At 42.3% G+C, this 27,193-nt stretch overlaps 2 protein-coding genes across 8 annotated transcripts in view; one reads left to right on the top strand and one right to left on the bottom strand.

Moving 5' to 3' along the window:
- Window positions 1-21,895, bottom strand: part of LOC138754108 (rho-related BTB domain-containing protein 2-like) — a 79,121-nt gene extending 57,226 nt beyond the window's left edge. For 2 of the 4 annotated variants that reach the window (XR_011351568.1, XM_069917931.1), the window contains exons 1-3: window positions 21,282-21,895; window positions 5,178-5,304; window positions 4,892-5,093 (exon numbers count right to left, since the gene is read on the bottom strand). Coding sequence is in view for 2 of the 4 variants with exons in the window: in XM_069917931.1 (XP_069774032.1) it covers window positions 4,892-5,083 (192 nt within the window). In the remaining 2 variants the exon portion in view is untranslated. Of the gene's footprint in view, window positions 1-4,891; window positions 5,094-5,177; window positions 5,305-21,281 lie in introns of those variants that run through there. The other 2 variants (XM_069917932.1, XM_069917933.1) reach the window with 2 other exon arrangements.
- On the top strand, window positions 1,722-27,193 carry LOC138754110 (uncharacterized). 4 transcript variants are annotated; one of them, XM_069917934.1, is made up of 5 exons: window positions 1,722-2,132; window positions 8,790-8,975; window positions 16,455-16,505; window positions 16,938-17,222; window positions 22,942-27,193. In XM_069917934.1, the coding sequence occupies exon 5, from the start codon at window positions 25,164-25,166 to the stop codon at window positions 26,124-26,126; it is 963 nt and encodes a 320-aa protein (XP_069774035.1). In that variant the 5' UTR covers window positions 1,722-2,132; window positions 8,790-8,975; window positions 16,455-16,505; window positions 16,938-17,222; window positions 22,942-25,163; the 3' UTR covers window positions 26,127-27,193. The 4 variants fall into 4 exon arrangements, with proteins under 4 accessions (XP_069774035.1, XP_069774036.1, XP_069774037.1 ...); XM_069917935.1 differs by lacking the exon at window positions 8,790-8,975; XM_069917936.1 differs by lacking the exon at window positions 16,938-17,222.

The raw sequence follows: 27,193 nt of genomic DNA, 5'->3' as shown, positions 1-27,193 counted from the left end.
TAACTGAAATTGACCAAGAAAACACCATCAATACGCAAAAGGGCGAGAGAAACTCAGCAGGTCATGCAGCATCTATAGGAAGTAAAGGGTAACCAACATTTCAGGTCGAAACACCGTCAAGGTATGGCAGTGGGAGGACCTCAGGCTAAAAGGCTTGAGGTCATAGGTGAATATATGTGAGAGAGAGAGGAGAAAAAATACTGAGTTGATTGGGGAAGGGAGCAGCTCTGTGAATGGATAGGGAAGGGGGTGAGAGCTGGAGGAAAGGAGACAGAGGGGTAGAGAGAGAGATTCAGGAGAGCTGAAGAGATCAGCCCCGAAACATTGGTTACCCTTTATTTCCTACAGATCCCAGCATGTGTAGACTTTCTTGTTTAAATCATCAGTAGTTCTTCTGCCTCAATGGTGGAGGTAACGTTATTTTATATAAGTGGGGTGGGAGTGCTTTTATATCTATAATCCTTCCCTCAGGAATTCACCAGCACCTCTGCAATGTAGTGCCCTGTCTTACCTCTGACTACAACCGAGCAGCCAGTTCTGGAGCTGTGCAATGAGGCTCATGCATATGGGTTTGGAATCCTTCCTGAATCTCAACCGATGTGCTGAATGTATATACCCACGCTTCAAGTCTCTGATTTACTCCTCACAACCCAGCAAGAAATTAATGTTGTTCTGATGTACAGAGCCATCTGGTATATTTTCCCATGTGCCAAAAATTTTCAAGCCTTGTACATTAGCAAGAGAAGAACTACAAGGATGATTTGTCATGCTAAAAGCTTGAGGGCCAAGGAAAGGTTGCAATAACAACCAGCATAGCAGCTGTCAAAGAAGTAATGCTTTAGAGATATGGAAGTTAGCCTATCTGGAAATTTACTTAGTGATCTTTAATATTGATAATTTTACATCCATCTGAAAGGGCAGATGGGTGCAGGCTGGTTCAGTACAACATCCAATCAGAAAGTCGACATCTCTGAAAGCACAGCATTCCTTCACCACCAAAATATCAGCTTCTATTACATGCTCAAATTTCCAGAGCATTAATTGAACCTACAACTAAATAAATCTGGCCAGACAGCTGCAGAATTTTTGATTTTTCTTTTAAACTGCCTTTTCCAGTTAGACTTTTAATCTAAAAACATGAACAATTTTTCAACTTATTGCCAGAGGCTATTTATATTGTAGAGTTTATTACAAGAATTATTCCTGGAATAAAATGTTTGATGGCTCTTAGACTATACTCTTTGGAGTTCAGCAGAATAGGGGGGGGGGGGGGGGTGGGGGCGGGGTGGGGAGAAACCTCAGAAACTTTTTGAATTTTGAAAGATCTGGATGTGGCAAATTATTTCCCGTGGTAGGGGAGTCTAGAACAAGAAGGCACAACTTCAGTACTGAAGGTGCCAATTTAAAACAGAGATGCGTAGGAATTTCTTTGTCTGGCGGGGGGGGGGGGTGTCAACCTCTGAAATTTGCTACCATAGGCAGCTGTGGAGGCCAGATCATTGGGTGTATTTAAGGTGGAGATTGATAGGTATCTGAATAATCAGGGGATTGAAAGTTATGTGGATGTGATAGTACAGATTCTATCACCAATGAGTAGATTGGCTACAATATAATTTGTAGTGGAGGATGATTGTGATTGGCTGAGAGCATAGCCACGCCTACTGACAGGTCTTAAAGGGTTGCTCCGAGCCAGACCAGGTCATTCTGGACTGGTCAACCTACATGTGATACGCTCCAGTCTTCTAGTTAATAAAAGCCTTGGTTGGGATCAACAAGCCTTTGATTCTTTCGACACGCTCTACAATTTTATTAACTAGAAAGTTTTAACGGGATGGAGCATATGCACGGCTGGAACTCCTCAACATCGACCCACATTCAGGCTACAGCCTCGAATGACTTTAAGCACTGGGTGAGCCACTTCGAAACATACTTACAACTCTCTGTCCCTGCCGTGATAGAGGACAGCCATTGACTACTAATATTGTTGACTATGGTGTCTCCGAGAGTCTACCAGAGCATCCAGGATGCGACCACTTAAGCCGCAGCCACGAAGGTGCTGAAAGGGCTCTATGAGCGACCAGTGAAAAGTGTCTACGCTCGGTACAAACTAGCGACAAAGAGGCAACAGCCCGGTAAGTCCTGTAGAGCGCTCTACAGGAGAGAAGGCAGGGGAATGGGGCTGAGTGGGAAAATGGATCAGCTCATGATGTAATGGCAAAGCGGACTTGACAGGCTGAATGGCCTACTTCTGCTCCTATATCTTATGGTCTTATTATACTTGTAAATAGTTTGTGAACATATATCCCTATCAGAACAGGGAAAACATGAAATAAATTTTAACATCTATTGCTATAAATTGAAGATACAGTTCATAGTACTGGATTTACAATGATATCAAAACCTAAAATCCCATGAATGCCAAATAATATGAAATATTGATTGCTATTTTCAATATTTTCTGATTCAATAAAAGAGTTGCCAAATTTACAGACTTTTGCTTTTGTTTACCAGTCATTTGTATGCAAAAGAAAACCCCACCTTAAAGTTGCAGAAACTCAGCTCGATCCATTTAAATTCTTCAGATAAAGGAGCTTGAAACCTCTACCTTCTTGGATCGTCTTCATGATCAACACCGTAGGGTAAAGCAAAATTCTAAGCACAAATTCTGAAATTCTCAAGTTGCTAGTTCCACATAATTCTATAATTTAAACCAGTGGTTTTTCAACTTTTTCTTTCCACTCACATGCCACCTTAAGCAATCCCTATATGCCATAGGTGCTCTCTGATGAGTAAGGGATCACTTAAGGCCAGATGTGAGTGGGAAGGGAAGGTTGAGAACCACTGCTCTAGATTCAATTGTTTCTGAAATATTTTGCTGGAGAAAAATTGCCATTTGGCCCATTTCCTTTGGAGTTATGAAACCATGCACATAATGAGTCAATTAGGGATGATTAAAACAGTGGTCTTCAAACTTTTTTTTCTTTTCACACATCCCACCTTAAACAATCCCTTACTCATCAGAGCACCGATGGCATATAGGGATTGCTTAAGGTGGGATGTGAGTGGAAAGAAAAGTTTGAAAAAAATCACTGCTTTAAACCTTAATTATATTCTAAGATTCCTTAAATTAAAATCATCTTTCCTTCCCATTCTATTATCATTTGTACATTATCTTGTGACTGAATTTAGAGTCATGGAATCATACAGCACCAAATAGGCCCTTGGATCCATCTCGTTCATGTTGACAGAGTTGGCATTCCATTTACTTTATTTCATTTAGGATTTTCCAATTCAAGTTCCTGCCCCAAATGTCATTTGTACATTATCTTGTGACTGAATTTAGAGTCATGGAATCATACAGCACCAAATAGGCCCTTGGATTCATCTCGTCCATGTTGATAGAGTTGGCATTCCATTTACTTTATTTCATTTAGGATTTTCCAATTCAAGTTCCTGCCCCAAATGTCTTTGAAGGTCAACATCACACCTGCTACTAAAGTTTCCTCTGGCAGCACAATCCAGTTATGGGCCACCCTCTGGGTGAAAGAATTGGCCCTTGATCCCCTTTAAATCTTTCTCCTCTAATCGTCAACCATGGCCTACTAGTTCTAGGGGAATAAAAGACTGACATTTCATTTTATTCATGCCCCCCATGACTTTATAAATCTTCCTCGGCTCTATTACTGTCTCAGAGTCCTGGAATGAGATGGCCCTGGAAGTAGTAACTAACTGAACTTACTGTCCCCGTGCCACAAGACAGAATCATGAACTACTCAGCAGGTCAGACAGCATTAACAGGACAAGAGAAAGAATTAACCTTTCAGCTGGGTGATTGTTTTCACATAATTAGAAAATATCATTGATCTCATAGTTTTTAAACAAGGGGAAAGTAGTGTTGGAATGAGAGAACAGTGATAGGATGGAGAGTATTTAATTACAAAGCGTAAGATGGTACATGTGGGAATTGGAGAATGATGAAAACAAAAGGACAATACAATCTGGAGTTTGCAAGGAAGAACTGCGATCTGACTGCGCAGTACAAAATTCAGAAGGGGCTTGATTGAGTGGGTCCAGATGAGGGACATTTTCTCAGGAGAAGGGGTCAGGAGGAATTCCTTCATATCAATCATTATGAACCTTAATAATTCATCATGCTAAAGTGGAAGGTCAGTGGTTCAGCATTTTCATGACCAAGACCAATGGATGTTTGGATCTAACTGAATCATGAGATATTAGGATTGACTACAAATACAGTTGCCATAACATATCTGAAAACATAACAGGATCATGGGGTCTGTAGGCTATTCCTGTTCCTATTTTTCATGTTTGTCCTTATAGGGTAGTTCTAAAGGAGATGCAAACACAATACCCGTCTTTCCCAAAAAGCAATTCAGTTAGATGTGAAAATATTTGTTGGGTTCACAGGATTGCCAGGCACTTATGAGAAAGAAAAGCTCCTGTTAACACTGATTTTTTTATTATTTTATTTTAAAATTTAGACATGCAGCACAGCAACAGGCCTTTCTGGCCACAAGGACTATGCTGCTTGATTACACCAACAATCCCCATTCGTTTTTGAAGGGTGGGAGAAACTGGAGCACCCCTGTAGACATGGGGAGAACACACAAACTCCTGAAGAACAGCACAGGATTCAAACCCCAGTCCCAGTCACTGACACTATAACGGTGCTGTGATAACCGTGCCCCCCCACCACCCCCAAACATGGTATTATATTAATGGTATTGTATGCATGCATGGTTGTTTTATGCTGTCTAATTTCTCAAAAACAAGCTTCAAAAACTTGACAGTAAACACAATAAAATGCACACCAATTTGCACATTTTATAACCAACCAGGAATGCACCAATGATAAAGGGCACCCATTTCTTACCTCTTGGCAGACACGATATTGGTCAATGGCCCAGACCGTTGGTACGTGTGTAGCTAGTAGCTGGTACTGTGTTAATGTGGCATTACATGCTCTTGCGCAGATCAGCCTGGTCTTTCCGACTGCATTGTCACCCACAACCACACACTTGATTGTTTCCACATTTGGCCTCTCGTAGTCCATATTTCTATCCATCAACTGTAGGCTGGACACAATGAAAAGAATGGTCAGATTAAAACAATTGGAAAATTTCAATATGACCTTTACTTTCTATCCACAAGTGACCTACTTTCACAGTGCCTGATGTTTGCTTGGATAATCATTGTTCTTTGTTGGAGTAGTGCAAGTCTCATTTCATTGTCCCGAGTTTCCCCTCATGAAATTCTTGAGCTGTACATGAGTATGCTGCAAGTTTGCTGTGTGTGGAAAGACAAGTTCGATGGGTCCCAAGAGCAGTGAGTCTGAACACAGGTTAGAACATTACAGCACAGAAGCAGGCCCTTCAGCCCTTCTAGCCTGTGCTGATCCCTTTTCCTGCCTAGTCCCACTGACCTGCACCCAATACCCCACCCACCCATTTACCTGTCCAAATTCTTAAATGTTAAAATTGAACCCACATTCATCACTTCAGCTGGCAGCTCATTCTATGTTCCCATCATTCTGTTCCCCCTAAATTTTTCCCCTTTCACTCTTAACCCATGTCCTCTGGTAAGTTAAGCAGCAATCTTTATTTACGTGTCGTGAAGTTGCAACAGGAAGACACACACGCCAGATTGTACAACACCCTCGCTGGAGATGTAACAACTACCCAATACTCGCAACCACAAAAACAATCAAGTAATAAAATATGGTGCCCACTGCCCCTTGATACAGTCCAGACATGGCTCTGAACTAAGCTAAACTCAGGACAGTAATTTCTAGACACACGATACTACAGCTCCCAATCCTTTGTCAGTGCACACCTACCAACGACTCTACAGCATTGCCCACTGTTCACCACATGGAGTGGAGCTAGGGTTCATCTCAGGGGAAGAAGAAGAGACCAATGGTCCAAACATGGTGGGCTTGATAGTGCCATTGGCTGGCGGGGGGCAATGGCGAGGTGTGTGCGAACTTGTGGGCAGGGCTTGACCTTAATGGGTAGGTGAGATGACTAGGTAGCTGCCAGTAGGATCATGTGACACACGTGATCCTCTGTATTACAACGTTACAATTTTGTAGTTGAAAAAACCCAGAAAATAAATAGGTTCAAAAAAAGCCATGAGAGTCTAAAATTAGTCCCACCCCCGCTCCCCCAAAGCGGTCAATTCACCAATCTCAAGCAACCAGCAATTTCACTTATCTGGCATCTACCAATCTCCATATGTGCCAGATATCAGGAGTTTCACTACAGAGTTTAGAAGATAGAGAGAACTCATTAAAACATACACAATTCTGAAAGGGCTTGACAGGTTACACGCAGGGTGGATGCTTCTCTTGGCCAAGAAGTCAAGGTCCAAGAGGCAGAACTTCCCAACAAAGAGTACATTAGAGACCAAGATAAGGACACATTTCTTGACTCAGAAGGTGGCACACATTTTGAATTCTTTACTCCAAAAGGCAAAGTAAAACCAGTTGTAGATATTCAAAATAAATTAGATTTTTTCAAGACAAGAGCAGAATGAGGGAAGATGTGAATGGAGATGGAAAATGGTACCATGTGTGATTTTTAACGACCAATGCTATTAGCTTGGAAGGTGGAGCGACCTTAGCCTGCTAAGTTTATGTTCTTGTGATATGCACTTCATTCATTTTAAATGCTGAATTATCCGATGTTTGTGAAGGTACTTCACAAAATAATAAAAATACTAATTAAGTTATATCTTTCAAATAAAGTTTATTCACAATTATAATATAGTTCACAATCAATTTCATTCAAGGCAGTGAAGGGCTTTTAGTTATGCCATATATACACATTTTCTCTGTACATTCAGTGCTCTGGGGAAACTGCACCAATTATCTCAAGGAAGATTATGCCATCTTATTAATATCACCACACATAGCAGAGACATTAACACTCTTCACAAAATGGAACAAAAATGTCACTTTCTTACAAACAATATTTAAAATACTTTTATAACAAATGAAACTACAGAGAGTTCAGACTGCCAGACAAGAAAAATAGCTAATTATTAATGGCTCAAATATTAATCACGAGTTTGCAAAGTGGATGGCATTAACATAGACTTCTCTAGTTTCTGCTAGCCTTCTCTCCATTCTCCCTCCCTTCCCTTTCCCCTTATCTTCTTTCCTCCAGCTCTCTACTCTATTCACCGAGCCATCCCTTCTCCCCTTACTTGCTGCTGTGGCCTCCCTCCCTTATCCATCTATTACTTCTTGCCTTTAGGATCGTGCTCCTTGTCCCTACCATTTTGTTTGGACACCTGCCGACATTTTTTCCACATCTCCTTCCATTCTTCACTCCTTAATCTCTCATTTTAATTCAGACACCTGTCTGCTTTTTGCTTATACCTTGAAGGGCTCAGGTCCAAAACACCGCTAATATATCTTTACATCCTATGGATGCTGTGAGACCAGCTGAGTTCCTCCAGCATTGGTTTGTTTTACTATGCTTCATTCCTTCAATTCTTCACACAAGTAATACAGTACTTTTTCATCCAATGCATTGTACCTCCTCACTTATTTTTTTTCTTACGGCACACATCGGTAAGATTCTCTCAGTCCAGTTTAATCATTATAAAATAATGGGGGATTCTGATCTGTAACAGCTTTGCTCATCATTGCTCAAATTACAGTAAAAGACTACCTGAAAAGACCAATCAGCTCCTCATATTACATTCATGGCTGTAAACCCTTCCAGATGGTTCAAGGTCAGAAGCAAGAGAACCTTCGATAATCTTCCAACTGTTGAGGCAAATTATTGCTTATCCATCAGTGACAGAGGTGAACAGGTCTTCTGGGTCCAAGATTGAGGGCTCTGGTAGGACACGTCAACCATTCTTTTACTCCCACTGACTTGCCTTCTCGACTTGCTGAGCTTCTCTGGTAGATTACTTTCTTCCTTCTGTGGTCTACCCAACTTGGCTTGCCTTTGCTCTCACTAAGCCACGCAGGGAACTCTTAACTATTGCTTTCTGATATTTGCAATCCATGCAGCTCAGTTCATTACTGATGAAGTTACAGGCTAGTTTAGATGTTTGAATTGATGATTGGTGAAGGCATCATCGGCCACAGACTAGAACCTCAATTCCTTCCATGGAGTTAACCCTTTGAATCAGGAAGTTTTGATTTCAAGTTCTATTCCAGAGACTCCTGTAATAAATTGAGGTGGACAATCTAGCATACTTTAAAGGGTGATAAACCATCAAAGGGATTGCTAAACTGATGCTTTTCAGTACATTTACACATGAGCATCACCTCATTTCTTCTGTGTGATTCCCAAGTGCAAATTGTTGTTGTTTACAAGATCACAAGATAGAGGATCAGAAGTTGGCCCATTGAGTCTGCTCCACCATTCTAATCATAAACTGATCCATCCTCCCACTGAGCCCCTCTCCCTGACTTTCTCCCGTAACCCTTAATCAAATACCTGTCAATCTCTGTTTTAAATACATCCAACAACCTTGCCTATAGCAACAGGTTCCACAGATCCTCTGGCTAAAGAAAGTTTTCTGCATCTGCTTTAAATTGACACCCTTTTATCCTAAAGTTGCACCCTCTTTACCACATAAAATAGTAACTACTTTAGCAACGGAACTAGAAAGTATGAAAAGGTGCGAGGTTATGAATGCAGTCGACAAATGCAAGAATTTATTCAACAGTTACTGGAGAATTTGTAGACAATCCTCAGAATTGCTTATGTTTTGCTCTCTTTTTATTTTGGTTGCCGTGGTGGAGGAAGCATCTGGGCTGGGAAAGACGTGCATCTTTGGAATACCAATGAAAGGGAGCAAATTACTAAAAGACAGAGAAAATATATGTTTTCCCATCAAGATTCTGACAGTCCTGATTCCTGAGATGTATTCAACCCATCTTTGCAGTCATCTATTTTTCTTGTCACTGAATGCATTCAAAAGGCTATAAAAAGGTATGATTTATTTATAGGCTTACTGAAGGCCTGGTAAACTGGAGGGCTGTTGCACATCATACATTTCAGATCTAGTTTCGGTTGTGCTGGGCTCAGACATTGAAAGACTTTCAGTGATTATGTTACGCAGCATTAATGAGATTACAAAGGCTCTGTTATAAAACAGCAAGCAGTTGCTGCACAAAAAAAAAAGAGAAAATGCTGGAAGCGCTCAGTGCAGCATGTGGAGAGAGAATCAGAGGCTCCAATTCTGGTCTGGGACCATTCGCCGGAGCTGGTTTTGCATACAGTTAGCGTGCTTTTAGTGCCCTTCTCTACTTGCTTTGCTGGTGTTGGTTTTGTTGTCATTACACCATTCAACGATCTGATCGATCTCCCTTCTATACACTTCCTCACTGCCGTTTGTGATTCTGTCGACAACTACGGGGTCATCAGCAAACTTGTAGATGGCAATGGAATCATGTGTGACAACACAGTCGTAGGTGTATAATGAGTAGAGCAGTGGGATAAGAACACATCCTTGGGGTGCGCCTGTGTTGATGATCAGTAAGGAGAAATTGTTTCCAATTTGTACTCACTGTGGTCTCCCAATGAGAATATCAAGGATCTAGTTGCGGGGGCGGTGGGGAGGGGGGTTAAGTAAGCAGTAAATCTGCCTCACCCACAGGAAAAATAATCTCAGGGTTGTATGTGATGTTATGTATGTACTCTAAAGGTCCTGAATTCAATAGGCAATTCAGTAAACCTGAGTGTACAACTTCAAATGCTGCAGTGAGTGATTGCTGGAGGTCTGAGACTCAGCCCATATGGTCAGACTATCAGAACATATTGGTTCAGGAAGACTGCAGAACACTAGTGGGTGTTATTTAAATATAGAACTAGAATACGTGTCAATAGCAGCGCATTTCACAACCTCCCACTTCTGAAACTAGTCACTGAATATGGGTTCATGACAACCTTCTTAAAAAAAAACAGCATGACCAACATCACCTCAATAGAAACTAGGTGGATGCTACAGAACATGTTTTTCATTCACCATCATTTAATTGACCGAGTCCAACTCACATTAAGTGGTAATAACAGTTTGTTGTAGCTTGTGTTTTGACCAAAATTTAAAAAACTTTCTGCATTGCTCATCCTTGATTTGTCAAATACATTCTCCTTTGTTACTGCCTGATTGAGATGACATATAAAACAGTACAAGAGAAGAATAAAACACAAACGTCTGCAGATACTGTGATTGAAGTAAAAACACAAAGCTGGAGAAACATAGAATTTAGCATGTTGCTAAAGATTTGATGCAATTACAGAGATTTCTGGATCACTTCTAAAAAGAATTAAGAAATTAAGAGGTATCAAGCTGTTGTAAATGACATATTGTGGAGATCAAGCTTGATAAGGTCAAAAAGTGTACTTTATATAGCAAAGATAAAGATACAGAACCAGCGTTTTGGGCTCAAGACCTTAACAAGGTATGAGCAAATTGTAGGCAGGCACTGGAATTAAATGTTGGGGAGGTGGGGTGAGTGGCTCTCTGAATAGAGAGGGAAGGGGCTGGAGAGCTAGAGGACAGAGGGATGGAGAAGAGGGAGAATAGGGAGTGGTTCCACAGATTGGAGTGTGCCCAGATAGCATACGAGGTGTTGCACCTCCAATTTACAGATGGCCTTCGTTTGGCAGTTCAGGAGGCTCCTGCAATGTACGAATATAAAACATAACTGTACAACTAGACTAATAAATGTTCATATATTGGGTTCAAGTATTTCAGTAACAAGATTTGAATGCAATTTTTAAATGCCATGCTTGAGCTAATCAAAATTGCACTGTACAAAGTGCAAGAGATCAAAACTGTTACACATCTAATGTCCATAAAATCTTTGTTTTATCTTTGTACCAAAGGTACATAGACAAATTGCAAAGCAACATGCTATGGATTCAAGAAACCTAAAATAAAAACAATGACTTTTCTAGAATGTTGAATGCAAGTCAGTGCCTTTACATCAAAAAAAAAATTTTTCTGATCCATTATTTCTGTAATACTATCTTCAGATAGAATTCAGTGTTAATTATGAGATTATAATAATGTCCTGCCACAGCTGGAGCAGAGCGAAATAAGTCTCTAAATTATTGCCAGTTATTATATAAAAATTTAAACACAATTTGTTGCTTTAGTGTACTGTTTGATAGACACAATTTGCTCATACCTTGTTGAAGGTAGGAAATTCAGTCTTCTGCAACTACTTCACCATTCTATGATTTTGTACCTTGGTGCAATCATCCTTCACTCACCCCACATTCCTTGATTTCTTTCATATCCGAACATTTATTGATCTCTGGAGCTAGTTGCCTGAAGGCATTGTTATGTATACTTAGCTTCTAACTTGCAAAATGTGACAATTTAAACACAAGGCATTCTAAATGATTCCAGCTCATCGTTAGTTCTTGACAGAGATGTGAAAAGCTATGGTTGGTAAACACGAGATTCTTATTAAACCAGTTTCAGATTTAGTGTCAGAGTACATGCATGGCATCACATATTATCCTGAAGTTCTTTTTCCTGTGGATGAGGCAGAATTACCACTTATTGGCAGTGCAAAAAGAAAATCTGTGCATAATGTTCAGAATTTCTTCTAAGCTGCACATGTGCACACTGGACTGTGCGAGCACGCGTGTGCACACTTTCAACTGTGTGCACACTGATTTCCAATGTGTGCATGCACAGCTTCGAGGGAACACCATGCAAACAAATACTATACAGAAATATAAACAACTGACTGCAATACAGAGATGAACATAAAAAAATAAGATGCAAAATTAAGACTCCTTAAATGAGGAGTCTAATGCTGGAGGGGTAGTAGCTTTCCTGAACCTGATGGTGAGAGTCTTGTGGTACCTACACCGTTTTCCTGATAGTAGCAGTTGAATGGAGCGTGTGCTGGGTGGTGTAGATCCTTGATGATTGCTGTTGCTCTCTGATGGCAGCGCTCCCTGTAGATGATAGTGGGGAGAGTTTTGCCTGTGATGTCCTGGGCTGAGTCCACTACCTTTTGCAGGGCTTTACACTCAAGGGTATCGGTGTCCCCTATACCAGACCATAATGCAGCTGGTCAGCACACTTACCATCACACGTCTGTAGAAATTTGTCAGGGTTTCTGGTGTCATACCAAACCTTCACAAACTCCTGAGGAAACAGAGGTGCTGGTGTGCTTTTTTCATGATGCCTTTCGTGTGCTGGGTCCAGGAAAGATCCTCCAACATAGCAACTCGCAAGAACTTAAATTTGCTCACCCTCTCCACCTCTGATACCCGAGATCACACCTCTGGTTTTTCCTTTCTGAAGTCAACAATCAGCTCCTTCTGGAATATTTCTGAAATGTTTTCCAGCATGGCAGCCAGATAGAGGATCATGGGGTCATAAAATGGAGCCATGCACTTAAACCTTTCCTCAAACAAAAATAGTCTTGCTTTTTAGATTGGAAGCTTGACGTATTTTCTACTATTTTGCCATAAATCCTTTCCAAATGGGTGAAGATCAACCAACCCAGAATATGATAAAGTTAGAGGAATTATTATATTTCTTAGCCAGCATTATCTAATGGATGTTACATTATACCAATAAAAACACAATGGTGAAGAAATTCAGCAGGTCAAACAGTACAAAGATACATAACCAACATTTCCGGCTTGAACACTTCATCAAGGCCTGACCTTCATTCCTCTCAGCTCACACCTTAATGAATTCCACACACGATACGATGCCAAACTCCTCTTCTGTCGCCTCCATTTCCAGGCCTACATCCACGACTGTGTTTCTGCTCCTACTCCCCCCTCCACGATTCCTTCTTCCTCCTCTTGGACACATCATTCTAGCCAGCTGCCCACTCTGGATCTTTTTATTTCCAATTGCCCCAAGACATCAACAGCCTGAACTTCACTCCCCATTTTTATTCTACCTCCTCTGAACACTCTGAACACTCTGCCCTCCATTCTCTCCACAACAATCCCAACCTCACCATGAAACCTGCAGACAAGGCACACTGACCTCAGGACACCATCATAGTACATCACACCACCGTCCCTAACACCATCTCCAATTTAATCACCTCTGGTCATCTCCCTCCCACGAAAAACTCCTCGATGAATGGCTCAAACCTGAAAAGTTGGTAATGTATCTTTATCTTTGCTATATAAAGCACCAAAGAAAAGGTACAAGGACTGCCTAAAGAAATCTCTTGGTGCCTGCCACATTGACCACCGCCAGTGGGCTGATAACGCCTCAAACCGTGCATCTTGGCGCCTCACAGTTTGGCGGGCAGCAACCTCCTTTGAAGAAGACCGCAGAGCCCACCTCACTGACAAAAGGCAAAGGAGGAAAAACCCAACACCCAACCCCAACCCACCAATTTTCCCCTGCAACCGCTGCAACCGTGTCTGCCTGTCCCGCATCAGACTTGTCAGCCACAAACGAGCCTGCAGCTGACGTGGACTTTTTACCCCCTCCATAAATCTTCGTCCGCGAAGCCAAGCCAAAGAAAGAAAAGAAATATAAAGTACACTATTTGACCTGCTAAGTTTCTCCAGCATAGTATTTTTACTTCAATCTACAGACTTTTGTCTTTTACTTTACATTATACCAATAGTCAGTTCAAATTATTCAAGTACATCTAAATACCATGAAGCCATTATAATACTTACTTTGGATACTATCCCCTTTCTTTTGTCACCCAAAGTTAAATTCCCCCTCAAGTTCTAACTTGCTTCTACCCAGACCTGAGGCTTTTCTAAGGCAGTAGTCTCTGTGAGTGATTTAACCATAATTCCCACGAATAAACCCTGTACTTTCAGATCAGAAAGCTGCACGCCATCTTACATTCTCCTTGTATGTGACGCTGAGCAAACAAATGCCCCAGTTACTATGTAAACTATGTGATGTGGAATTCACAGCAAAAGTAGAGTTGCTATCTTGTGTTACATACAGAAATTTGTCAATGAATGTTGTACCATTTTCAAAATGATGGGAGTTAAATAGGAATACTAGGCACACGCAACAACAACAACCTGCATTTATATAACATTTCTTTGGAGAATGCAAAGCTGGTCAGAGTCAATTAAACTTGCTAAAGAATAAGTTGTGCATTCTGGATGCAAGGTTGGTCACTGAATCTTCATCCAATCCTGTACTCACTCCTATCTGCAATGAAGTCTTTCAAACTTTTTGTAGTTTGATGACACGGCTATAAATACCTAACCATCCTCCAAAATCTCAAAGACAGTTGATCTGGTTATTAGCTTCACTGGACTTCGTGGCAGCTTGCAGAGCTCAAAGTGGCTGCAGCCCTTCCAATGGTAGTGGTGACCGACCAAATAAGTATACATTGTATTTGACGGCATATAGGATCACCCCTCCTTCCCCCTCCCAAGTATATTTCCTCAAAAACCACCCCGGGTCCTATACGCGAAGGTAACATTTTGGTGCTGCCATTTTGGGTGCCAAAATACAAGGAGCTCAAACTACTCACCGAGCTTCAAGAAACCTGTGGAGGTGCTGCAGCTGTCCAGAAAGTGGGCCTGCAACTTAGTGAACCACCTTCCCTCAGGTGACCCATGCTTTCTGCCACATATGCCACAGGTACTCTGTGGTTAGTAAGGGATTACTTAAGGTGGTATGTGAGTTGGAAGAAAAAAAGGTTGAAAAATCACTGGGCTAGCATGAGATCCTTATCAAATGAAAATCAAAACAAAAAAACTTTATGCAACTTCAAATACTAACCAGCTGTTGAACAGTTTGTTCATTAAAATCTCTTCTACTTTTGTACCATAAATACAAGGCCAAGTTATTGTGACAGAAGTAGTTTATGTTTCATGAATGATAGCATGGACCTAAATCTATTCCAACCCAATTACTCTGGCTGTAGAAGTTTCATTCTGTGGCACACGTATCAATGTCAGGAGTCAGTCCCTGCCTTTGTCTCTCTTCTTTTCAAACCAAATGTGCCAGAGCAATTCCACAAAACAAAAGTTTGAATTCAAACATAATGAAACAAAAACAACACAGGAGAATAGAGGCCCTGCCTTTTCAATAACTTCTCAGATGACACACTTGCTATTTCAGGGATCAATCTGACAAATCTTCACTGCACTTCCAAGTATATTTAAGGAGTGTCATAAAATTTACACAATACTCCAGATGTGGCCTCATCAAATTTCGAGCAATGCTGCGCAGCTTTCAATCCTACTGCTGCTCCATCTGGAGTGTTAGTTTGCTCACAACATTGGGTATTATTGTAAATGAGGGAAACTGTTTGCATAACAAGTCCTCAGGCTAAAACGCACGGCACGACTCACCTAAACTGACAGCACGTAGCTTCACTTCAACCACAATAAAGCTGAAAACAAACCAAATTCTCAGCAAAGACCTTATGTTGATTTTCATTTTCAGAACCAACACATCAGTACATTATCTGTAACTTGACTATACTGTACCTATAAATCAATATAGATTGCTAAGTTCAAAAACAGCATTGGGAAGAAACATTCATTCAGAAAGCTCCATTGAAATAATTCCAGCTGAAGTTTAATCCGTTGCATTGTGAAAAGTGATTCAAACACAACTTCACTTTGCAAAACTATTCCTCCTTGAAATATTGATGTTTTTTTTAAATATACACAGCCACTTTGTTCCGAGAAATTATTTCTTTTTTCCAGAATGCATGCTGTGGGGTTGCCATTCCAGTTCCATCTTTTTTTTCCTCTTTCCAATATTTTTTATTATAAAACAAAATATATATCCAAAATAAATGCATATTAATAAATAGCTGTAAACAATTTTTGAAAGCAACAAATAGACAAAACAACTATCTAAAACAGAAAACTATTTTAATAATCTAACCCTTCCCTTGTGAACTTATGATTAAACATATGGGTCTATTAATGCATGAAAGAAAGGACAACCAAACCATAAATTGCGATCCAATAATCTTATAAATTCTGAAACTAATTAAGGAAACGACCCCATAAATTTAGAAAATTAAGTTTCATTAAATTAGCAGAGCATCTCATTTCTCTCTCTCCCCCCCTTCCCCCCATCAAGAGTCAAGCATGCCATCACATCAGATAACCATTGAGTCTGTATAGGAGGGACAGCATCCTTCCATCTCACAAGTCTAGCTCTTCTGCCAATAAGAAGAGCAAAGGCAACTCCATGGGATTGTAGCCCAGGCAAATTTAAATCAGCTGACTTACTTATTCCAAATAGGGCAAGAAAAGGATGAGGAGCCAAATTAATATTAAAAACTAAAGACAAGGTATGGAAGATTCTTTACCAATATTGGAAAGCAAGGAACTATGACCAAAACATATGAAATAATGTGCCTTCAGTCTTGCATCTATCACACTTTGATGAGAAATCATAATAAAATGTAGCCAATTCTTCTAAACTCTAGAGAATAAAAGCCTGACCTTTCTCTCTTTGTTTTACAGACCTGACATCCAGGCATCTGTTTGGCAAATCTTCATTGCATTCCCTCCATGGTAAGTGTATCCTTTTTTAAGACAATATAATTCCCAATATTTTGTACAAATGAGGGCAGTTTTTTATGCAACAAGTGCTAGAAGTAAAAATAACTGTATAGATAAATGTAATTATGAAACACAAGCAATTTACTGCATGGTCTGATAAATATCAGTGGCTTCGCAAGAGCAGCTCTGTAAGACACCAAAGTTCCAAAATAGCATCTTTGATCGATCACTTTTAGCAGATCTATTTGCAAAAACAAAAACCTGCCTCATTAAATAAAAATAATCATGAAGCAAAAATGAAAATGCCACAGCCCAGGGATCATTAGGAAGTTTTCTGCTTGTGCAGCTGTGACCCATTTTGAGTATTTATCATCTGAAAATAGTGAGCTGAAATTAAGTCTTTGTTACAATCCAGCTGATTAATAATTACTGTCTTCTTCACAGTTGCAAAAATGTGTTGGACTTGGACTGAATTCAGCTTCCACAGCATAAGCATTATTCTGATGACCTAATATCTTTGAACCAGCATCATTCACAGGCATTCTCAACCTTTTTTATTCCCCCGCTATGGCCCCCATGAGGACTCTGCTCAAAGTTTATGGGCCTCCTTCCTCATGAAGCAGTAAAGTTTTGGGTTCTTCCGTACTTCTGTTCTACTGACGACATTAAAAATATTTTTGTTTTGCAATGTGAAAAGAAATTAAGGTGCTGTGGACCCCGCTGGGAATGGTGAGTTGTCATCTGGACTTTCCAAAATGCCTTTTGTATTCTCTGCATTATAACTGAGACTGCACTTCAAAAAGTCTTCATTGACTGTGGCACTCATGAATAGCACTGTAGAAATGCAATATTTTAATTTCTTTTGTACTTTGCATTTCTATAGTGCCATTCAGGACACGATCGCACTGAACAGTTTCTTCAGTTTATTCCAATAAATCTTGCTCAGTGAAAACAAATCATACCTCGAAAGAATACCAGAGGGGATGAACAATAAATATTGATTTACAACATCCCTGGCATAAACTAAAAATGGTAATGGAGATCGTATACAAGGGTGGTGGGGGAGGGGGAAAGAAAATAGGAAAAGTTCAAATCTCAAATTTATCGGCAGAGTACATACACGAGATAACATACAACCCTGAAATTTTTTTTCCTGCCGTCAGTCTGCCTGTCCCGCATCGGACTTGTCAGCCACAAACGAGCCTGCAGCTGACGTGGACTTTTTACCCTCTCCATAAATCTTCATCCGCGAAGCCAAGCCAAAGACTCATAAGCAATGGTTACACAGCCTTGTTGAGTAATCTCAACACAGAATTTTATGTGAACACAAGAAATAGGAGCTAGTTTAGGTCCTTCCGGAAGAACTCAAGATCATGGATAATCTGGCCTTGGACCTTGTTCCATTTATTTGTTGTTCCCATAACTCTTCATTTCCCTGCTATTCAAAAATCTGTATACGAAATGAGGCGGCCTTCATTGGGCAGAGAACTACACATGGATGCAATACTTTCAGGGAAAATCATCTTTTTCTTAAATTAGGCAAAAGCCTAATTAGGGAGTCTTGAATGTGTAGCAGGCTCTGCAGTTGGCTGGTTGTTGCAGCCATTAACAACGGCTGGCCTGGGCGTTTCCCTGGAATGCTTAGGGGGAGCAGCATCGATGGGCCTCGGAACCCAACTGTTGGTGATAGAAACAGTACTGCTCACCAGTGGGGCAAGGCATTCAGGTAGTTGGTTGGATGATCGGTCAATAGTCTTCCTGAACATGCATGAGATGTTCTGATCTCAGAAGCTAAACAGGCTCAGGCCTGGTCAGGTCTTGGAGGGGAAACTGCCTAGGAACACCAGGAGCTGTAGGTTTCTGTGAGGGGCGCTGGGCAAAGTAAGCGACTCTCTATCTGCCTTACAGTTGACAAAAGGTAAGAATTTCATGTCTGTTACATTCCAAATGTAGTATTACGTGACAATAATGGAACAGTTTCCTTTTAAATTCACTCTTGAGGGTATGACTGCTTGTTCTCATCTCACTGGCCAGTGGAAATAACCTCTGCTTTTATCTTATCTATTCCTTTCATAATTTTATGTGTCTATAAGATTCATCCACATCCTTCCAAACTCTAATGAGCATAGACACAGGGTAGTCAACCTCTCCTCAAACCAATCCCCACTTTTCCAAGATCAACTTGATGGTCCTCCTCTGTTTCATCTTCAAAAGCAGTGTATTTCTTTTTCATCAAGAAAGACCAGAACTGCACACAGTACTCCAGGTGCAGCAGCAGGATCTCCCTCCTCTTGAATTCAATAATTTCAGCAATGAAGGACAACATTGCATTTGCCTTGCTGCAACTACAAACAAAGAACATTGAACATTACAGCACAGTACCAGCCCCTCGGGATACCAACCTATGTAAACCTACTCAAATATCTAAACCTTCCCTCCCTCACACCTATAACCCTCTACTTTTCTTGCATCCATGTGCTTGTCTGAGTCTTTTTAAATGTTCCTATTGTACCAGCCACCACCACCACCCTTGGCAATTCATTCCTGGCACCGACTACTCTGTGTGTAAAAGAAAACTTGCCCTGACCTCTCCCCTAAACTTTCTTCTCCTCACCTGATACAAATGACCTTAGTATTTGCTATTTTCACCCCAGAAAAAAAGGTTCTGGCTGTCCACTCTGTTTCTGCCTATCATAAATCTTGTTGGCCTCTATTAAGTCACTTCTCATCCTTTTTCGCTCCAAAGAGAAAATGTCCAGCTCTGTTAAATTTGCCTCAAGACATTCTCCAATCCAGGAAAATCTCTGCTACATTCTCTCCAAAGCTTCCACATCCATCCTGTAATGAGGCGACCAGAACTGAACACAATATTCCAAGTGTGGTCTAACCATCCCCTGACTAATGAAGGCCAGCATTCTGTAAGCCTTCTCAAATTACCCCATCAACTTGAGCAACCTCGAGAGATCTATGGATTTGGGCCCCAAGATCCCACTGTTCTTCCACACTATTAAGAATCCTGCCATGAACCACGTACTTCGCCTTCAAGTTCGACCTTCCAAAATGCATCACATCACTCTAATCCGGATTGAACTCCATCTGCCACTTCTCTGCCCAACTCTTCATCCTGTCTATATCTTGTGATAACCTTTGACAACCTTCTACACTATCCACAACACCTCCAACCTTCATGTCATTTGCAAACTTACTGACCCATCCTTCAACTTCTCCATTCAGGACATTTACAAAAATTACAAAGAGCAGGGGTCTCAGATTCTGTGGAACTCAACTAGTATAACCTTTTTAGTTTCAAGAACTCACCCCATGTTTGACCCTTACCCTCGTACCAGCAAGTGATCTGGGAGAGGTTAATAACTGATTTTTTTTGTAAGATAAAAAGTCTTCAAGTACTCCCAGGTAACTCTTCATAATGTTAATCGGGGTAGGGTGGGAGAAGATCGCTTAATTCTTCCTAATATCTGCAAAATAACATTATCGAATACAGACATGGGTACAATTACTCTCTCTCCGCTCAGAATTCCCTATTTAATTAGGAATTGAACCGCTGCTATCTCCCTTCCTTGGTTCAGTTGCTCATTTTACGCTTGAAAATCCAATCATTTCAGCATCATTCAAACTTTAAAGTGCAGTTGAATTTCCTTTCAAAGCCCTAATCCTCAAGGATTACCCATTCTGTAAGTGTACGATGCAGCTGAATTACTACGCGTTGAGTCAGGTGCGAGGACGATTCCGATTCGGTCATGGAAAAAAAATTAATTGCAGATGCTGCACACCTGAAATAAAATCAGAAAGCTGCCTCTCCGCAGCAAGCGAGTGGATGGAGGAACAGAATCAACTCTCAGGTCTATACCTGAAGTATGCAAACTGCAGTCAAGAAAGTAAACACACTGCACCGTATTTTGTTGTGGGTTCATCGGGTTATAATCAAGATCTTCGGGGAGATACTTTAAAGTTACAATCTGCGCAAACCATAGACCATATTACAACTATGCCAGCAATTATGGAATCAACATTTGTCGGTAGCTCTGCTCCTCTCCATAACCTTTGATTCTATTGATCTGAGATAATTAGTTTGAACTCTACACTCGTGATCGTTAAGTGCATTTTCCTCCCGCACACAAAGAGAGAAAAAAAGAAAGTTGTTGACCTCTCCCGTGACAATACTAGGCAAGGTTCGTACGTGGGGTATTGGTGCACAGGGACCAGTATAAAAACTTTAAAGTCTACCACTGGCTCTCAACCTTTCTTCCCCCCTCCCCCCCTAACTCACATACCACCTTAAATAATCCCTTACTAACCACAGACCATAGGATGCCATAGCTGCTCTATGGCTAGGGATTACTTACGGTGGTAAGTGAGTGGGGAAAAAAGTTGAGCACTAGTGGAGTCCGACAAGAGTAGGGCGAAGGCGAACACAGGAGTTACTCTTGCACAAGAGAAATTCACCTTGACTAATAAGGTAGAAGCGGCCAATGCGATGTACCTAACAGGGGTTGTATTCATCACCGGAACTACTGTACATGTGAAGCACCATTCATCGCAGCAAGGGTAGCAAGAAAATTCAGAAATTCTGGGATGAACCAGGAACAGTAGTCCGTACGCCCCCGTTTTTGGTACCGATCCCTGTTCCCAAGACAACTCACTCAACTTAGTCACTGGTGTGCATGGCTAGACTCTTGACAATGGTACAAAAAAAAACGCGCGCACAAACCCTGCCCAATATAGAAGCTAACACAAATAGCTGAGAAGATAATGCAATTCACAACGCACCGTTTCTGGAAGCAAATATCCCTTCAACGAGGAAGTAGGTCGTGTTCTGCTCCTTGTTCTTCAGGGGCTTGCAGGCACCTTAGTCATTGTATCCATTTGAAGAGTGTGTTAATTAAAAATAAATAGTTCGACATCATAACTGAATGAATAGTCACGTTATTAAGCAAAAACATAAAAATATTCGCGCAGCACGACAAAACCGGGATGGAAAATCTGCATATCCACTGACAATATCATGTCTGCGCAGAAATAAGAACCCTGTCTATAAATATTGGATGAGGATGTAATATCAGATGGAAAAAGACTGCAAAGAGAAATTATCAATCTTTTTATGCATTAAAACCATCCGCTAATTCGGCTCACGCTGCAGTTATGCTTTCATTCATAAAATTAAAATGATTCTGCAGCGAGCACAATGCAAGTTGCAGGAAACAGCTGCGCCCGCCTCCTCGACCCTTTGCTATTTGCTCACTCGACTCTCCACCCAGCCGTACGTCACAATAGTTTTGCCCACCATCCAGCGTTTAATTGGCTCTTCGCCCATGCCAATCACTCGGCGGCTGCTCAGTACCGGAAGGGTAGGACTTCTCGAAACAAGGTTTCGGGAGTGAAATGTACGCGACCCTGAAATAAAGGCATTTCAATAAAAAGGCGAGGAAACGAGATGAATAGTCCCTTCAAGTGCATTTATCAATTGCTTCCACATGATGCGGGAACAAATGAGATTATCGAAGGGGAGTCCACTCTCCACCCCCAAATTAAACATTTGTCGTCTTTCGAGGAACGACAGCAGTCGGTTTAGAAACAGACATATCATCTTTATAGGGAGTATTTTACTATTGTGACAATAAAAAATAACAAGAACGTTTCCTGAATTGTTTTTCTTCGCATCTAAAATTGGTTGGAAAATGCCCATCCCCCAACTATTGTTCCATTTTATTTTAAGGTATTTTTATTGATTTTAATAAAGAATTTATATGAACAAAAAGGGTACAATTCAATAAGATTCAAATACAATTCAACAATTCTGTATATCACTAACATATATAAACTGTAAATCATATCCATAATTAATATTCTAAATAGTATATTGTGGCGACACATATTCTCGTAGCGGCGAACCGGCCCTGCTTGTCACGGGGAGTCAGCAGGCAGTCGCGGCAAGGATGGCGTTGCGGGACCATCTCTTCCGGTCCAGACCGGAAGGTTGCGTACATGCTTGCGTCGTCGGGACGTTGGGGGCGGAACGGAATAAGGCTTTAAAGCCTGCAGTGCGAGATTCAAATTAAAGCAGTTGTGATACCACAGCCTGTTGTCTCAGTCTCTTTGCTGTGCCCGCTCACAACACACTGCAATATACCTTTTTTAGAAAAAAGAACTAATAATAAAAACAAAGAGGAAAGAAGAAAATAGTAAATGATAAAAACTCAAACCCTTTACCTAACCACTTTGCTAGATGCTATATATTAAAAGAAAGATATAAAAGGAAAATGAAGGTGAAAAAAATTATATAAAGAACTTGGAAAAGAAACGAGTTAATTTAATTATATTGGAGTAAAATTATAAAGTAATATAGTGAGTCATAAATGACCCCCACAACTTGTGGAATCTTATATTTGAATTATTAATTGAATAACAAATCTTTTCCATATTCATACAGGACATAATGTCACACAACACTGATCACGAGTAAGCGGGGCAGCATCTTCCATTTAAGTAACAGCGCACACCTCGTCAAAAGAGAGGCGAAGGAAATGGTGCAACTCGGAACCAGAGATAAAGAAGAATCATCCCCTCCCGTTGTGCTGAAGAGGGGCCACCAAAGGAATCGGTGTTCAACTTGTATTGAAATTTTTTTGTTCCATTTTTAACTCATTACCATAGCACAATAATCACCTGTGATTGTGGATGGACAGGAGTACAAATAGAATTTAATTGATATGCAGCACGTTTGGTGTCCTTTTCAGACTGATATGACAATCTTTTCATTTTACTGGCAAGTACTTTTGAAGTGCATCCCACCAACATGCCAAATCAAGCACAAGGTCCCAAAAGAATAGCCAGATGTATGAAGGAGGCAAATGCAATGCTGGCTTTCATTTCAAGAGGAATAGAATATAAGAGCAAGGTTGTGATGTTGAGGCTTTATGAGGCACTGGTGAGACCTCACAGGGTATTGTGAGCAGCTCTTCATTTAAGAAAAGATGTAGTGACTTGGAGAGGGTTCATAGGAGGTTCTGTGGCGGCGCACTCTCTCATGGCAAACCGGCCCCGCGTGTAATGCCACATGGCAGGGCAGCCATGGGAAGATGGCGCTGTTAGGGTTTTCTCCCTGCCTCAAGTCTCCTGCCCAGCGAGCGCCTGGAGCAGTGATTATGACGTCACAATGCACGAGGTGACTGAGCTAATGCTGTCCTTAAAAGGGCGTGCGCTGAATTTGAATAAAAACAGTAGTTAATGACTTTCAATGTGGTGGCTGAGTCTTTCTTGGCTGTATCCAGCACTACATTGGTAACCTCGTTGAGCCCAGATGCCTCTCTGGTCTCAAGAACATGGATCTGGCAGAGATCAATGCGGTTGCCATCAAGCTGCCTCACCTTCTGGACCCATCACCCGCAAACGTGGTTCGGGCAGGCGGAGGCACAGTTTCAACTGAGGAACAGTTCAGCAGACGCCTTGATGTTCTACCATGTCATGAGCGTGCTGGACGAAGAAACGGCAGCCAGGGTGGACGATCTAATACACAACCCACATGGTGAGGGTAAATATCCTGCCCTCAAGAACCTGCTCCTTGGCACTTTCATGCTCTCCCCTCAGCAGCGTGCCTCCAGGCTCCTGCACCACGACGGGCCCTAATGGATGAGATGCTGGTGCTGGTGGAGGATCACAAACCTTGTTTCCTATTCCGTCAGATCTTCCTCGAGCAGATACCCGGGACATTCAATTACTCCTGGCGGATGAAGACTTCATGGATCCACACCAAGTCTCAGCCTGAGCGGACACCCTCTGGTGCACCAAGAGGGAGAATGAAGCATCCCTCAGTCAGGTTGCACGACCAAGAGCCAGCCGGCTGCAACACTCCCCCAATCACAAGCTGGAGGAGCACCATTCCACCTGGTGCTTTTACCATCAGCACTGGGGAGCACAAGCTCGTAAGTGCTGACAACTGTATGACTACCAGGGGAAATGACCCGGCCAGCCACCGTTGATGGCTGCGACGGCTGGTCACATGGACAGTCTCATTCACGTTACCGACAATTCCACCGGCCGACATTTCCTGGTGGACACAAGAGCGGAACTGAGTATCCTGCCCCCCACCGCCCTTGAGACAGTGTGATCTCATGGTCACACCTTGAGGGTAGCCAATGGTTCTGCCATCAAGACCTTAGGTACCCATAGGGCGCAGATCCAGATCGGGAAAGTGAAATTCCGCTGGAAGTTCGTGTTCGCCTCAGTGGGTACTGCGTTGTTAGGGGCCAACTTCCTGATGGCACACGGATTGTTGGTCGACATGAAGGGCAAGAGGCTGGTCAATGCTCGCACCTTCCATTCGGTGCGCCTGATGCCATGAACGCCTGCAGGCCCAAGATCACCACCATCGCCACATCCAGGGATGAGTATTCAAACATACTCCATGAGTTCCCCGCCATCCTTCAACCACGATTCAGCGCCACCTTACCCCAGCACAGGGTATACCACCATATCTCCACACAGGGCCCAGATGAATTCCGCCCAAGAAGCTGCAGCTGGCAAAGGAGGAGTTTTCCTGGCTGCAGGAGTTGGGGATCATCTGTCGCTCGGACAGCACCTGGGCATCCCCTCTCCACATGGTCCCACAATCCAACGGGGGCTGGAGACCCTGCGGCAATTACTGGTGTTTGAATGACACGACCACACCGGACAGGTACCTGGTTCCACACTTTAAAGACTTCTCGGCCAATCTCCACAGCGCGCAAGTCTTCTCCAAGGTTGATCTGGTGCAAGGGTATCGTCAGTTCACAGTCCATCCTGAGGACATTGGCAAGATGGCAATCATCACCCCCTTTGGCCTCTTTGAATTCCTGTGTATGGCTTTTGGCCTCAAGAACGCAGCCCAGACTTTTCAGCACCTCATGGACACAGTGGGTAGGGACTTGGACTTTGTTTTTATCTACCTGGACGATATCCTTATCGCCAGCTGCAACTGTGAAGAGTACAAGGCTCACCTCCATACCGTTTGCCAAACTGGCAGAGTTTGGCCTCATGGTCAATGTGGCCAATTTGCCAGTTTGGCAAGCAGATGCTGCAGTTGCTGGGGCACACCATCTCGGCAGCAGGTGCTGCCCCGGTGCCAGAGAAGGTTGCGGCCGTCCAGCGGTTCCCCAAGCCAACTACTCTCAAGGGCCTGCAGGAGTTCATGGGGATGGTGAATTTTATCATCGATTCATCCCCGGCCCCGCTTGCACCATGCGATGGCTGTTCGCATTGATCGTCACTAAGGAGAAAGTCCTGACCTGGTCAGAGGAGGCAGAGACCGCTTTTGCTGCAACAAAGGAGGCCCTCGCCAACGTAACTCTATTGGTGCACCCATGCCCGGAAGCACACATGGTGCTCTTGGTGGACGCCTCAGACATAGCGGTAGGGGGCGTACTCGAGCATTGGCTCAACGGACAGTGGCGCCCGTTGGCCTTCTTTAGCAAACAGCTGTGCCTGCCGGAGCTCAAGAACAGCGCTTTCAACCGGGAGCTCCTGGCGCTGTACTTGGCCATCCGGCACTTTCAATACTTTCTGGAGGGCAGGCCCTTCACGGTGTTCATGGACCACAAGCCCCTCACACAGGCACTCGCGATGGCCAAAGATCCGTGATCAGCTCGCCAGCAATGCCACCTCTCCTACGTGTCGGAGTTCACCACTGACATTGGGCACAGGGCAGGCAAAGTCAACATTGTGGCGGATGTGCTCTCCCATCCGGCGATCAACGCTCTCGCCCCCTGGCCTTGACTACACACAGAGATGCAGGCTCTCCAGACTGCCACCTCTGGCCTCGAGCTCCAGGACATTCAGTTATCCAACAGCCCGGACACGCTGCTCTGCGATGTCTCCACCAGCTGGTCGTGCCCAGTAGTCCCACTGCAGTGAAGGTCGGTTTTCAGCTTAGTTCATGACCTAGCCCACCCGTTAGTGAAGACTTCGGTGCAAATGGTGGCAGAGCGGTTTGTGTGGCACGGGCTCAAAATGGAGGTGACTGAGATGGCAAGGAACTGCACAAGGTGTCAGGCCTCCAAGGTCCACCGGCATTCACAGGCCCCCAAGGTCCACCGGCATACACAGGCCCCAATCCAGCAATTCAACCCGGCGGTGCGGAGATTTCAGCACATCCACGTTGATGTCGTAGGCCCCCTGCCGGTGTCCAGAGAAGCGTGTTACCTTCTCACAATAGTCAATCGGACCACGATTGTTACGAATGTTTTAAAATTGGTACATTATATCTCTGTAATAAAACAGAATTCCACTTAAATATGAAATGATGTGAGTAAGGTTCTGAAATACTAGCCAATTCTACCCTAGCCCAAATAGGAGGATATGAAACATCCAACATGCGATTAATAAATCTTAATTGAGCTGCTTCTTAATAATTTTGAAAATGAGGCAATTGTAAATCTCCCAAGGCATATTTCCAAGTCAATTTATGTATCTCTACTCTAGCTAACTTCCCCTTCCATAAAAATTCTCGTACTACTTTATTTAAGTCCTTAAAAAAAGATTTCGAAAGTAAACAAGGGATCAACTGAAAAAGATACTGAATTCACGAAAAAACATTAATCTTAATACAATTTACTCGACCTACTACTGACAAAGGTAAATCCTTCCACTTAATCAAATCAGCCTTAATCTTTCTCATTAACAGTACATAATTTAAATTATACAGTGAT

Source organism: Narcine bancroftii, chromosome 2 (genome assembly GCF_036971445.1).
Source record: "Narcine bancroftii isolate sNarBan1 chromosome 2, sNarBan1.hap1, whole genome shotgun sequence".
NCBI classification, from domain to species: domain Eukaryota; kingdom Metazoa; phylum Chordata; class Chondrichthyes; order Torpediniformes; family Narcinidae; genus Narcine; species Narcine bancroftii.
The sequence above is the reverse complement of the archived record's forward strand: the minus strand, read 5'-3'. Positions and strand labels throughout refer to the sequence as shown.